The 14,125-nt window shown below is 39.7% G+C and overlaps 2 protein-coding genes across 2 annotated transcripts; one reads left to right on the top strand and one right to left on the bottom strand.

The window, feature by feature from the left end:
• Window positions 1–8: 8 nt before the first annotated feature.
• LOC149096556 (uncharacterized) lies at window positions 9–7,663 on the bottom strand. The gene is made up of 10 exons (XM_089281580.1): window positions 7,484–7,663; window positions 6,694–6,851; window positions 6,046–6,094; window positions 5,673–5,781; window positions 5,505–5,587; window positions 3,449–4,136; window positions 2,673–2,870; window positions 1,586–2,034; window positions 809–890; window positions 9–412 (listed from the first exon to the last, which is right to left on the bottom strand). The coding sequence occupies exons 1-10, from the start codon at window positions 7,643–7,645 to the stop codon at window positions 327–329; spliced, it is 2,064 nt and encodes a 687-aa protein (XP_089137706.1). The 5' UTR covers window positions 7,646–7,663; the 3' UTR covers window positions 9–326.
• A 1,302-nt stretch (window positions 7,664–8,965) lies between these two features.
• On the top strand, window positions 8,966–13,357 carry LOC110042903 (ciliary microtubule inner protein 7-like). The gene is made up of 4 exons (XM_020748287.2): window positions 8,966–9,139; window positions 9,240–9,353; window positions 11,025–11,111; window positions 12,443–13,357. The coding sequence occupies exons 1-4, from the start codon at window positions 9,098–9,100 to the stop codon at window positions 12,896–12,898; spliced, it is 699 nt and encodes a 232-aa protein (XP_020603946.1). The 5' UTR covers window positions 8,966–9,097; the 3' UTR covers window positions 12,899–13,357.
• The last annotated feature ends 768 nt before the right edge of the window (window positions 13,358–14,125 follow it).

Here is a 14,125-nt window from a genome sequence, read left to right as displayed (position 1 = left end):
CTGATTGGTGCATTCGGACAATTACTTCCCAATCTCTGAATTGTTAATTTTTAAAGTAATAACTTGTTAGGTGGGGGTGGGGGGTAACTTCAAAACAAATCCTTTCTAGTCGAACTTTTCTTTATTTAAAACTTTAAAATTCGAAAGCAAGCGGTAGACGGCTAATAACAAACAAAACACACTTTTTTCAATCTCAGTCTTCCTTCAGAAAAGGATAAATAGCTGGTTAGCGGACCTGCTTACACTCAGGGACAAGTTTAATGATTTTTTAAAAAATGTTTCGCCATTCAATATTTTTTTTTTAGGTTCAGTTATTATCGATATGGTCAAAGCACTTTGGCAGATCTCTTTCTTTGAGCGTGCTTACGAATGCTTTCTGTGATTAGTTGTAAATTTTCATCATTATGCAATCCTGAAAGTGAAATGAAGGAAAACTTGATTATTTTACGAAATTAAGATGTCCAGTACAGTACTCGGGTAGGATTTTTGAAACGAGAGAAACTAGCCATCTTTAATTTCGGGCTGCCAGTTCCTATGTTCTGATGTATTGTGAGAACAGTACAGTTCGAGAAAAGACTTTTCTATTCTTCCTCAACTCATCCGTTTTCCGGCTTCTAATACAGTAGAATTGGTTTGAAAAATTGTCGGGAGGCTCGCAAAATCGAGGCTAAATTTCTCAAAACTCTTTTCCCAAAGGAGCGAAAGACTGCTTCGAAATAATCGGGAGATTGAAAAATAGGGGTACAAAGAGCCGAATTCCACTGTAATAGCTATTTGAAATCGTAAGACATCAGTTTATTATACCTACCATCAAAGACCGACGCGTCGAAAGACAGGGCTCTTTTTGCCGCGGCACGATTTCGTTTAAAAGGGGTCTTGGATTTCTGAAACTAAACGTACAATATATCACGTAAAATAGTATATAAATTACAGAACTTTTAACTGTCGTGTAATAATTATATGAACATTTTTACTAGGAATGTTACGAGCTAGTGAAAGTAATTTGATGGGGTAAATGTGTGCATCGTTCTCAGTCAAACACTTCTCACTTGTACCGTGTAACTGGGTAGGTATAACCGTATTACTGTCACTAAGTAACATATACTGAAACTCATTTAATCCGTATATGCACAGTCGTATCAAGGGATTCTTTTAATGAATAACTTGAAGACTGAAGTGGCTGAGTGAGCTTTACTCGGGAAAAACTAGCCTAGAACAGGAGATCGATTAGTAGTTAGGGAGCTGCCTAAAAAACGGGATTAGCGCGAGCATATGCGTAGGAGGCTCTTGGTTCACCTGTTGGTTCACTTTTTGGTACACGTGAACCGGGTGAACGAAGCAAGTCAACCAGCGAGTGAACCAGTAATTGAACCAGGTGAACCAGCGAGTGAACCTGCTAGTGAACCACTAAATGAACCAGGTGAACTAGCGAGTGAACCTGCAAGTGAACGGGCTTGGTGAACCAGCAAGTGAACCAACAAGTGAACCAGCAATTGAGCCAAGTAAATCAGGTTAGGGCCGCAAGAAAGTTTATACATAGTAACAAAGTGATCTTAAGTTGGGTTCCTATTCTGTAACACTTTACCTGGAAAACATTTTGTGCCACCTTGGATCTTGGAATCCCCTCTTCTAAGCTAGATTTGATTGGGCGATTAGGCGTGTTAGTGCTCGCAGCAGCCTTGTTGTAGCCGCAGGTCTTTTCATCTGTACCACTTGTTTCTTTAAACTTTGAAGTGGAGATTGCTTTACTGGGCAAATTGGAAGTATCCGCCGTCACAGTAACACTCTTCTTAGATTTTCTCTGTTGAGTTGTTATTTTACCTGATTCTTTAAAAGTTTTTCTGCTAATCTGATGGAATTTCTTTGACCTCGTTCCATAACTTTTTACGGGATGTTTAGAGGCTATCTTTGGTGAAGTAAGGTTGTTGTTTTGGAAGTGACAACTCTCTTCGTCTGAGGAGCTTGTCAAGTCAAAGACGAATATGTCGAAAGGATCTTCTTTACGAACCTTCTTGGCACACGGAGGACCAAGAACTGCAAATAAAATCATGGAGCAAAACTAGAATGTTACAAATAAAACCAACCGTATTTAACAATGGCGCGTTCGATAAGACATGATTGATAGCCAACGAGGCGCGTAGCTCCGAGTTGGCTATAATCACCTTATATCCAACAAGCGCGAGTGGAATAATTGTTTTATTAAAAACGGCCCAAAATATACAAAAATCAAATCAAATGAAAATAAAAGCGCCCCCAAAAATAAACGCATACGCGTACCATATGTGTAGAGCATGGTACAATTAACAATTATTCCACGAGCGTGCGTTGAATATGAGTTGGCTATAATCATCTCACATTCAAATAAGCGCGTAAGAGCGTAAAAATTGTTTTATCAAAACGCCCCCCCCCCCCCCCAAAATAGAGAACAAAGATAAAGTAAATACGCCCCTAAAAGTACGCGTAAACTTATCATATTTGTAAAGCATGGTATAATAGCTGATATACCACTATGGCTAAGCCAATGAAAAGTCTTGAATTGCATTATCCAATGATTATCCAAGGATTATCCAATGATCCATTGTAGGGAATATACTAGCCGAGCATAAAAGTTATTCAGTGGCTAACAATGTACCATCAACATGCCAATTCCATTTGTTATCATTTTCACATACCTTTCGTCTTTTCTCCATCACCTTCTCTCTTTACGCGAATCTGTGGTTGAACAGCAACTATGGGGGAATGTTTAGACCAGGACGTTTTCGACAGAATGCCTGAACGAGTCCCCGGAGAAGTCAAGGGTCTTCTTGTCTCCTGCGGCTGTTTGTCCGGCACAAAAACAACCTCTATCGCGGGTAAGGCCAACTGTTCCTCTAAAAACAATATTTATATTTGTTCTGCTAGATAGCTTAGTTTTCTATTTAAAAAAAACCAGATAGACAGTAAGAGCTTTTTCTCAATGTTTTCCTATTAACGTAGAGTCTAATAGAAAGCAAGATAGAGGCGTATACGACAGCAAGATAGGACGGCTCGAGTCCAGTGGTCTCTAAGATTTGAGGGATGACGAGAAAGAATGAAAATGAAAGAAAACTCTATCCCTTCTCCGCCCCTTCCTATCATCCCCGTATGTTGATCACATTTTCTCACAAGAGACGATTGGGGAGGAGTCAGGGCATCAGCAGCGAAATCGCTTGGTGCATACAGCTGTTAACCTGAATGTTTATGGTCAAGCCTACCCGAAGAAGATCTCCCTTGCTATCGGTATAAACTTACTTAGCTATTTTTTATCACAACATTAAGTAACTTATATTATCAGCCATTAAAATAACATAAGAAACTAGTTAATTTACACCACCATTTTTAGCTTAGATAGATAGCCCTGTTGTATAAATGCCACGGACTGAAATAAAGAGTGCTTTTCAACGTATTAACTTAAACTAGTTTTCAATACCTTTGGATATCACAGGTTCTGCTACGTTTCGTTCCTGTTGGCAGGGAGGTTGTTGACCCTGCTGGTTTGGGGCAGGGCGCATAGGAGCAATAGCCGCAGTGGGCTGAGTAGCAGCTTGTTGATGTTGCTGCATGGGGATATTTACGGCAGAAGCTGGCACTACAGCATCTTCCTGACCCCTAAGACTGAGGGAGGGAGCTGACTCAAATAAGCGTGTGCTTGGCTGTGGGTGGTATTGATGACCTAGTGGTGACGCAGCTTGTCTGTAGCTTGGAGCATGCTCGTTCAAATGAAACTCTTCTGTCGCAGGGTTGTGAAGGGATGGGTGCGGCACGGGGTGCATATGATGCAGTCGCACAGTGGTGGGTGCCTCGGTACTGTCCCAAACAAACTGAGGCTGATAAGGGGTAACTGATTGGTTTTTTGGAACATATCGCTCTCCAGGATGCAGCAGACATTCAGAGGCTTGATGCCCACGCATGGATGCTTGATTTAATGGCGGAGGAATCTGTGGCCCAGGCTGCTGCCACTTACTGATCTCATCTAGTTTTTTCAGCAACTTGTCTTCTCTCTCCAGGTACTTTTCTTGTTTCTCAGTCATGGATTTCTCTTCCCGAGCACGATAGTCATCCAACTGAGCTTGAAGCATCTTGATTTGGGACTCTTGTTCCACGATCCTTTCATTTTTCTAAAGTTCACAAGGGTAATAGTACGAGAATAAGATAGTAGGCGAATCATATAAAAGTACCAGGCGTTAAATAAATAGGCTACAGATAATGATTGAGCTTAACCATTTATTGAAATCTCTTGGTTAAAATAACAGTTACTCGCCTATCGTAACTGAATCTGAGGTAGCTGACACATTGTTCTCAGCGATGAACGCAATAGATCACTCATCTGACTACAAGCTGCAACGTTTAGTAGAAAATTGCTGAAGCGACATCCTCATGCAAGTTTTCGCTCGTGTGGTATACAGGTAAACATGGTACTTGGATTAAGTGAAGTTAAAAAGAATAAACCACAGCTATTTAGTACTTTTGATCCTGGAGCGAAAGTCGGAAAAGGAAATAATTGTTGGTCGTAATTGGTCTAGCCAGTGGCGTGGAAATTAGGGCTTGCCACAGGTTGCTCGATATTTCCCAAAAAGTTGCCCAAAATTTCTCAAAAAGTTGCCCAAAAGTTGCTCCAAAAAAAGTCAAAAGTTTCTCTCTGTAACGAAAGTTGCTCAAAAGTTGCTAAAAAAAGCAAAAACTTTTTTTTTGTTTCTCTCTTCTTTTATTTGGTCTGCTGCAAAAATGTGCAATCTGTACAACAAAAGTAATATTTCTAATTGTACAATTTTGCGTTGTAATCAGCGTCGCTAAATAAATTTGTTCACAATACGTATGAGTAAATACTACGCATCAATATCAAAATGTTGTCAAAAAAATTTCAAAAAATGTAAAATATTATTTTAAAAAAATTTTAAAAATTAAAGAAATTCACAAATTGTCTGCTGAAACATTGTAAAATATGGAAGCATGGCCAATTAAAGCACTAAAAGCTGCTCCGATATCTAGAAAACTAGAAATTGCTCAGAATGTAAAAAGTTGCTCGAAACAAAAAAAGTTTCTCGAAATACGAAAAGTTGCCAGAAAGTTGCCGAGCAACTTGTGGCAAGCCCTAGTGGAAATGCGCTGCTATATTGGCCACGCCGAAGTTGCGAGCATATTTAAGCTGTTGCGCACAATGTTGAAGGTTGAAGTAGAAGCTGATTCCTCTGCTGTAACGTAGTGTTACAGTTCAAGAGTTGGGTGGATAGACGGTCCAATTCATAGATGTTCTCACACATGTTACCAAAAATGATTTTACCATAAACCTGTCGAAAACCTAAAGGGCACGATTTTTTCCATCGGATATATGATATGACCTACATGGAGTCTATATTGCGGATATTGGAGCAAAGGTAGTTCAAACATCCTATGTTCCAATCGAAAGTAGAACTGTACAGTTTTAAATAAATATAAGTTAGCCGTTAGGGCTTTCTTTTCCCAAGAGTTATTTTAGGCTACCTTACCTTTGCTATAACCTCCTTTAGCTCTCCGTTTTCCTTTAAATCCTTCCTCAGGCTACCAAAACCTTCCAGTAAGTCGTCTTTCACTGTGGAAAATGAAAATACTCCAAATTACTAACAGCGCTTACCATTTTCTGGAGAAATAAAATGGGAGTGTAACATATGACTTACATTTCTTTATCAGTTCAGCTGACTCGCTTGCGGCTGAAGCAACTTGTTCCGCCTTTGAGGTCAGTGTGGTATCAATACTGTCCTTGAAAGAATCCATTGCTGTTTTTACCTGACCAACAAAAAAACACCACGGTTCTTCTTTTAAACCCTTGGAAATCATCACGGTTGATTTACATCCTACTTCGGGTTACATTGCCAAAAAGGCTCCCAAATGAAGAGGAGAAAGGGGGTGGGGGTTGGGGGGGGGGGGGGTGGGTGAAACAGAGCCAGGGAAAGGGGAAGGGAGACGTTGTTTCCCCTCGATTGTTATCAGTTTTGGACCACATCAGAAAGAAAACCTGTTGTCGGTCCGAGATGATGGTCTGATACTTACCTCTTTTGTGTAGTCTTTAAGTAGAGATATAAAGCTATCAAGAACATCCCTGCAAAGAAATAAGACAAAAATAAGCACCTTCATATCGTTATCTGACTCAGTTATTAACATTGCAGTGTTTCCCGATTTTTGAAACTTATTGTTGAACAAAACTACCTCTGCAGCCACGTTAGTTTTCATATGTACATTTATGAAATCTGAATGACAATTTTTTTTCAGTGCTTAGCTAGTAGTAAACAATATATATAGAATTAAAACGCACATTATATATGGTTAGTTAGGTGCTTTTTAGGATGTTAGGTTTTTGAACTCATAACTTGTTTTTGTTGTAAGTTTTAGAACTTACAACCCGTTTATGCACCGAAACAGCCGAGTAAATTTAAGAGATCTCAAAGATCGTAGATAACCCGGGTGTAAAACCTCTTCACTTCTTTAAGGTTGCGCAAGCTCACTTAATGTTTATTTTAAAATTATTCAACTGCATTATTTTAAGGGTTTTGATTGCATATTATAATATTTTTTAGCAGTTCGTATAGTGTCATCGTCCGCGTGAGGGTAATTCTGAAAAGAACTGTTGTTGGTGACAGGGTTCAAACCATTTACTATGATATATTTTTTCTTTGAGGGTTAAAAAGAATAAAAACTTGCCTGTCATCTCTTTCTGTGGTCTTTTTCTTTTGAATTTCAATCAGTTCTCTGTAACTAGCGGCTGTCTGAGGTTTCTGCTGACGGGATTGACGTTCAGGCTCGGATGAAAACAAAGGCGGCTTGGTCATGTACTTCATGTAATACTTCACTGGTTCGTCCTGCACAATCAAAACTTAATTTCAAATTCGAAGTTAATTTGAATTACATCACGTTCTACATCACATCACATCACTTCACATAACTTCACATCACAACACATGAAATAAGGGAAGGAACATTATTTTTTGAGGGTGGGGGGTTAGGCACTTTTCTGGGGCATGAATTTTTTTTGTGAGTTTTTTGGGCAATAGCTTGTACAAGCTTGTAAAGTGAAAACAGGACCTGGATAGTTAGAAACACTTTCTTAATTTTTTTCCCATGGCTCCCCTTGCACCATTTTTTTCAGCAGGTTTTGCAGTGCAGGAATTTCTTTTTCGGAAAGTGTCTAATCCCCCCCCGCCCCCCTCAAAAAGAAGATCTGTCCCTGAAATCACGTCACGTTACATCAAATCAGACCACAGCCCTAAAATCAACTTAACACTTTTATAGCATTGATGTCTGCCATAAGAATACACTCATTTGCTTTCACATATCAGCCCATCTCGGAGTTTTCTTCATTAAAAATAATTTTATTATTACATTAGCTTCATGTGCAAGCAAAATCTTAGGCAATAAAAATTTGTCCTTCTATCTTCGAATTCCTACTTCGGACATCAAGTATTAATTACAGCAGCCTTCCAGCATTGCATACCTCAGAAATCTGTTGTGAATTCGTCGGTTGAGACCAAACATCAAAAGAGTTCAAACCTTTTAACTGGTTCGTCTTAGACTGCGAAAACAAGTCAGACGAACTGTTTTGCGATCCTTGTGAACAAGACATGGGCGCTTGACTAAACTGGTCACTGTCCCACATTTCTCGGCTGAAAAAAAGAGCAAAAAACATCAAGACCAATTAAAATTCTCTTTCAATGGAGACGATTGTGCGTTGCATACGATTTCAAGGGGTTGAAAATGGAAAATGAAAGCATAAAATAGACAATCGAAAGCTGTTGAAAACATGAAAGTTCATTTCATAATAAACTTGAGAAACAATTTTATTTATAGGAAATCCATCCTTCAGTACAATCAACATCTTTCAGCGGTTTAGTTTATCCGAATGAAAGTAAGGAATGCGCTGAGAAAAAAAGTAACAAATTTAAGTTCATGAATGTTTTTAAGAAACCCAGCTTTCAGCTCGGTGTTCTTCACTGGCCTTCGTGATAAGAAACAAAAAAAGCACAACTACTGCTTAAAAGCGAACTATAGAGATTGAAAAGCTATGAAGTTCACAAAACACGTTGAAATAAAGTTGCAGCACTCACCAGGGATTTGAATTGTATAACTCACGGGCAGGAAAAACGTTTTGCATTTGAAGAAAAAGCTGTGGAGTCTTTCACTAATGCGACTGTAAGAACCCACTCCAAAGTGTCAGGAAAGTGTGGTTTCGAAAGCGAGTGGCTTGGCATAAAATCACTGAATTCCTCTTCTTTTGTACGGTGAAAAACTTCAGTCGTCAGTTTTCTCCTCTTTCGCAGCTTGAGTCAGGGTAAAATTGCTTTTAATTCTCCTTTAGGGAATAAAATACCTAAATAAAAGCCTAAAGTAAAAGACGTTAAAAACCCAAAGTTAAATCTGGAGAAATGTGTAGCCGCGTCACGTTTCCCGCCTTTTTCTTCCTCGCGCGCAATAGTGTGAAAGGGTGGGAAGGGAGGGGTTTTAAACTCTCGAGAAACATGGGAGACAAATTGAAAAACGGCCGAAGAAGAGATTAAGAAGAATCGAAATGAAATACTAAAAGATATTTCATAACAGCGACTAGTGTTGATATTCTCCTCGGTTTCTTGTTTATGAATTAGGTTTCTCGCTTGCACTCGCTTCACGCGTGAATCTTCGGTTCCACGCGCGCCGTCTGGCCGCCCTATCCCGATAGAAGATTTGGCTTGAAGTCAAGAACGCACTTTATTAAAATAGAAGAGAGATGCAGCTGATTTTTATTCTTTATTTTTAATATCCCTTCAATCACACAAATAAAAAATCTTGAAAATCGGTTCTTGAAAGTGTTTGTAGAAGTGACAAAATCGATCGCGCGACGTTTTTCATGTTGATTACATTTGCGCGATGAAGCGAAACGAGCTTCAATTGGTTTATTTCTCGAGGGACTGTCAATTATAGCCTCAATTACGGGCTCCGTGGTAACGAACACAACATATAACACCTCGCTACAGATGACTGGAGGTTAAATCGGCAAGTTTAATGGCGAATAACTCTGTATTATAAGAGTTTAAAAAGGTAATTTATAGTTGTCAAGTTGCCCAATGATTTTGAGATGACACACGTATACGAATCCAAGGACATTCGCGGGACATGGGTAAGATTCGAGACGCTTTCACAATATGTTGTCCTTGTCGACCATTTGTAAACGGCGACCATAAATTGATAAACGATCTAAAACATGTTGAATATTTTAGTTTCCTTCAGGTTTCCATGGACATTTTCGAAGTAAATCTCGTTCAGAGTTTACAATTCCTTACCGTCACAGGGCGAAACCATGTCCGCCACAAAAATTTCTCAATTATGCAACGGTAAGTTGATCTACAGTTTAGGAATCAGCTACTACCAACAGTTGTCATTTATCACAGGTAAACAAACGAGCTTGATTGTACAACATTTAACAATAAGCTCAGCTGTGTTTTAATATCAGTCGTGATCTAATAGACTAATATCATGCACAGATTAGCAGAAACTTAAGATTCTCTCTAATATATTACCATCCATGGCCATCTACAAATTATTACAATGAACAGAACTTTCTTGCAGTTGACATCAAATCTATGTACAGTACTAAACAAAGCAAAAGCAAATCTGTTGGCTCAAATCCGTTAAAAGAAGAAAAAAATGTCAAGAACCGGTTAATCAGTTTGTTACCAAGCGGAGGTTTAAGGTTACTATCTCTGTTTCATTGAACTGTATACTGAAATGATATACCTTCAGAATGAAGAGTTCATTAATATATTTAGTAGCATACATGCTGGGCAGGTGTTCACTATATCATATAGCAGTCATATTTGAATTATTACATTTCTATAATCAAATGTTAGACCTTGATATGTATTATCATGTATTATTTAATTACAACAGCCAAAATTCATTGGCAAATTATGTAAACTGAAGTTAAAGAGTATTATTATAATTACAATTCAATGGCAAAAATTATGGGTAAAAATACAAGTTTATATATATATGAAAAAAGTTGCCAAAAAGAACCTATTATAACATAAGCCATTGGCAGGTCTATAAAAGAGTCATGGAGCCCCATACAAGATAGAACACCTAAATATTTAGAAATAAAAAAAAAAATTAAAATCCATCAAAAAAACTGAGTTGAGTATCGACCAGTATATCAACTGATATCTGTACTGATATACTTGGTGAAGTATCGACTGATATATTGACCGATACTAGATCGAGTACTGACTGATACATGGTCAAGTATTGACTGATGTATCAACTGATATATTGGTCGATATATTGATCAAGGCCTCCCATAAGATACACGATCCCAATTATGTTTGCAAAGCAAGGTAAAAGTAAAGGTAAACAAAATCTGCATCAGGTCAAGTGGTCCATACAGTCAGAGCTTTTCCTGGTTTCCTGGATATAGAGTATGAGTATCTCTACTCTCCCCTGCATGGGATGCTAGCTAACTAGTCCATCACAGGGCTACCCCTCAGCTTTAAATTTACCAGTACCCATTTATACACCTGGGTGGCAAGAGGCACTGTGAGAGTAAAATCACACACAGACACAATGACCCCAGCCAGGGCAGAGCTGTGCTCTAAAAGCGACCGGGTGCCCAAGGCGACTAACTTTTGCCTTTGGGTGACTAGAGGAACTTTCGTGAGCACCCAGGATTTCATGGTTAGGAACCTTTGGACTCCTTGTAATCTTTCTTAGACCACAGCCTTGCAGGGCTTGAACCCAGACCACATGAAATCTGGAGTCCATCATGTGTGGTTACCATTGCCCCAACTTGCCTCCATGTAGCATTAAGAAATGCCCCAAAATTTCTACTCTCTCATTCTCTGTTGTATCATAACAGAGTGTCAAAGTCTCAATTCAAAATGAATTTGTTAGTCTTACCCTCTTGCAAAGTCTTGGACTCACAATTTGCCAGCCTTATATTTTGAAATGTTGGGACAGTGTATTTTATTCCTAATAGCTGGTGACTCATCTGTTTCTTCAAATTATAACAGGAGCGATCCAACAGACATCTCTTTTCAAGACATGATAACAGACATTCTCACAGTGATATGGGTGACCTTGAAACATATTTTGGAATGGTAAGCAGCTGTTTAAGGTTCAAAAATAGTGACAACTACACGTACCGTAAATGCTTGAATAAGCCCCCCCCCCCCATCAAATAAGTACCCCCTTAGAATAAGTGCCCCTCCTATCAGCCAAAATTTAAAATAAGCGCCCCCTTCGAATAATCACCCCAAATATTGGCCAAAATTTAAAATAAGCGCTCTCCCCCCTCCCCCCGTTTTGTGGACGAGTAATGAGACAACAAAGGATGTATAGATTTCATCATATAGTATTAGATTTGTGCATTGTTTCAGTTCGTGAACACGTTAAGTTTGGAAAAAAATTACAAGTACTCAGGGTGCCACGATTTAAAGTTTAGGATCAGCTTTTTAGGTTGATAAACAGCTTATGTTGTTGTTTATGTGCAGATGATGTATAAAAAATGATCTTGTCAGGCCACAATTTGGGAAAAATTAAATAAGTGCCCCCCTCCAACAAGCACCCCCTGTCTTCTCCTCGCCCCGGGTGCTATTTCGAGGATTTACCGTATTAGGAATAAGTCTCTAAAGGCCAAAGGGACCAATGGCATCCCGCTTATTTTCCAGGTCACAGCCTTGTCAAAATTGCTTCCTTAAAGGAGTTTACACCCATTCAAGTAATTTTGAGAGCGGGGAAAATTAAGATTTATAATGAATATTGGTTAACCACACGCTATCAGTAACTCAGATACAATCTATGGTAAGAAAATAGTCTACGGGTAACCTTTGTACTGATTGGATGAAAGGTGTTTCTACTGAACAATAAGTCTACATGACAAGCTTTTTGTCTTTGATCAAACAGTTAGGCAAGCCTGTTCCAGGCTCTGACTGAGGGCCTGGGAAAGGCTACCAAACAGTCAATAAGGTGCAGTTGATTTGGCTATTGCTCATAGGTGCGGGGGAGTTTGTAAGTTCTACATAGCAGAAGTATAAGAGTCAGAAACTTAAAAATAAATCTTTTAATTTAAGATGTTCTTTAAGCCAATAATCAAGAATACCTGTAAGTTGCATGACCATGACTGCCATGGTCTATCACTTAGCGAATCAGATTCGTGGATCTCTATCTAGAACATGATGAGTGTCTGTCACATGACAGCCTTCATTGTGTTTGCCTGTTTGCGTGAGCTCGCGCACGTTTTTGATAGGTTAATAGAATCCGAAGCTCTTTGAGGAGTTACAAACTAACCAGTCCAGTTCTGGCCATCTTTCTGTCACGCAACGTTACGTCACAGAGAGAGTGCCAGAACTGGACAACAAGGAAAGCCGTGCCACTACGCAGGCTTAAAAGAAATGTTAAGATAAAGACTCTCCTGTTTGTTACATTTTAGGGAATGGGCAAACGCAAATATGTGCAACCCGGTCAAACACAACATACAAAGAGTACTCGTGACCTGATAACATGGAGAGGCAACGAATCATCGGACCCTGTATCAACTTACCGTGCGCATTACCCATCTTCACGACCATCCTCGTGCGTTTTTGGTTTTAACGAAACAGAGCCGATCCACGTGAGGTCAAATCTCGAACTTCGACGAAGACAACTTCGGGCGTCTTCGGCTCCGCCGTCGCAGCGCCGAACAGCTCCGTTACTTGCTTGGAATGAACCCGACGAAGCGCATCACGGCAAACCTGGGGTTGGTGTCAGACAACCGATACGGGAGAGCGGAGGAGGTTTTGCGTCATCAACTCCGTTTGCGCAAACAGCACCAGCCGCTGTACGCTCACAGACTCCTAGCCAAAGTTTCACTATATCGGAGACTATTGTTCCGCTTAGTACCACGTGACTGCTGGCTGCGCAAACACTGCGCAGTCGTATGTTGCAAGCAATGATAGCAAATAATCGGGAATTCATGAAGAAAATGTTATTTGCAGGATAGCGTACATGTAGTATTTGTCGGGAATCTGTGCTTATGGTCTTAAAGTGAAGGACAGGGCAAACTCTGATAAATGAGCCAAATGGTAAGTGAGCCAGTCCATCGGAATTCGAATCTGAAGAATGCAGCTGACGAAAATGGCGCGAAAAATGACCGGTGGAAGACACTGACCTGAAAAAGTAATTGCAGGCGTTTCATCTCGGAAAATAGAAAAAATACCAGAACCGTAGAATGTTTCGAGAAGTATTTTAAAAGAAAACAAAGTGCAATATAAATAGAGCACGCTAATTTGGGGTGGACCTTTTTCAATCCATCGACCTCACTGTACAGCGCATGTAATAAAATAAAAGTGCTCATTTACGAAGAGAAGTTGTCTCCGATTTTTGCCGGTTTGGTCACAACCCTAACAACGCAGCTCAAAATTCCTTTAATATTGGACATTATATAACCGTATCCTTCCCCCGCCGCCACGAGTTGGATCAGTATCGTGTGTGCAGTGAGGATCGGAGACGTAGGCGGTTGAACGCTTTTCATGACACATCTTGTTCCCAGAGGCCTCTATTCTTTTGGCTTGCAACACGAATCGAGACCTAGAAGAAATCGGGAGGTGAGCCAGCGTTAGCCATAGCCAGTTACTCTCTCTCTACGCATGTTCAGAAATCATTTTTGATTCGAGGAATTTTCTGTTTCGGTTTTTTTTGTTGTTTTGTTCAGCGTGTTGGCGTTCGGTCAATACTGAAAGAATTTGGGACGACGTTGTACGCTTTGACTTGTACACTGAGCCAATCGTTGGCCGTACATAGCTTGACAAGCCCAAGGGTGATCCATTTGATTGCAAGGAGACCATCTCCTGTTTTCCCAACATTCGCGCGCATGATATGCAAGAGAGCTTCAAAGATATGACTGATTGTAAAAATTATACAGTTGTATTACAAAACAACTTCAGTTAAATGAACTAGAAAAACTGAGAGGAGACAGGCACAAAGCTGGATTAGCAAGCCTCATTAACAAGGGAAAATGGCATCCAGAAGCAAGGAAGTGTGTACCAGCAAAGCTCACCGGATGGGAACTAAAAGCAAACTGCTATGAAGAGGAAGGACATAGTGAAGAAGAAGGGGATAATTCTGAAGAAGAAGA

Source organism: Orbicella faveolata, unplaced genomic scaffold (assembly GCF_042242905.1).
Source record: "Orbicella faveolata isolate gen_17 unplaced genomic scaffold, um_ofav_v1 contig_48, whole genome shotgun sequence".
Lineage (NCBI taxonomy): Eukaryota > Metazoa > Cnidaria > Anthozoa > Scleractinia > Merulinidae > Orbicella > Orbicella faveolata.
This window is presented reverse-complemented; position numbering and strand designations above follow the sequence as displayed.

What these genes read in the sequence shown, in the direction of transcription:
- LOC110042903 (XM_020748287.2), top strand. Translation starts at nt 9,098, where the DNA reads ATGACACACGTATACGAATCCAAGGACATTCGCGGGACATGG. An exon ending in AGGACATTCGCGGGACATGG is followed by an intron (nt 9,140 to 9,239) that starts GTAAGATTCGAG and finishes TGAATATTTTAG; the next exon opens with TTTCCTTCAGGTTTCCATGG. An exon ending in AATTTCTCAATTATGCAACG is followed by an intron (nt 9,354 to 11,024) that starts GTAAGTTGATCT and finishes AAATTATAACAG; the next exon opens with GAGCGATCCAACAGACATCT.
- LOC149096556 (XM_089281580.1), bottom strand. Translation starts at nt 7,645, where the DNA reads ATGTGGGACAGTGACCAGTTTAGTCAAGCGCCCATGTCTTGTTCACAA. An exon ending in AGCTGAACTGATAAAGAAAT is followed by an intron (nt 5,588 to 5,672) that starts GTAAGTCATATG and finishes CATTTTCCACAG; the next exon opens with TGAAAGACGACTTACTGGAA. An exon ending in AGAACCTGTGATATCCAAAG is followed by an intron (nt 2,871 to 3,448) that starts GTATTGAAAACT and finishes TATTGTTTTTAG; the next exon opens with AGGAACAGTTGGCCTTACCC.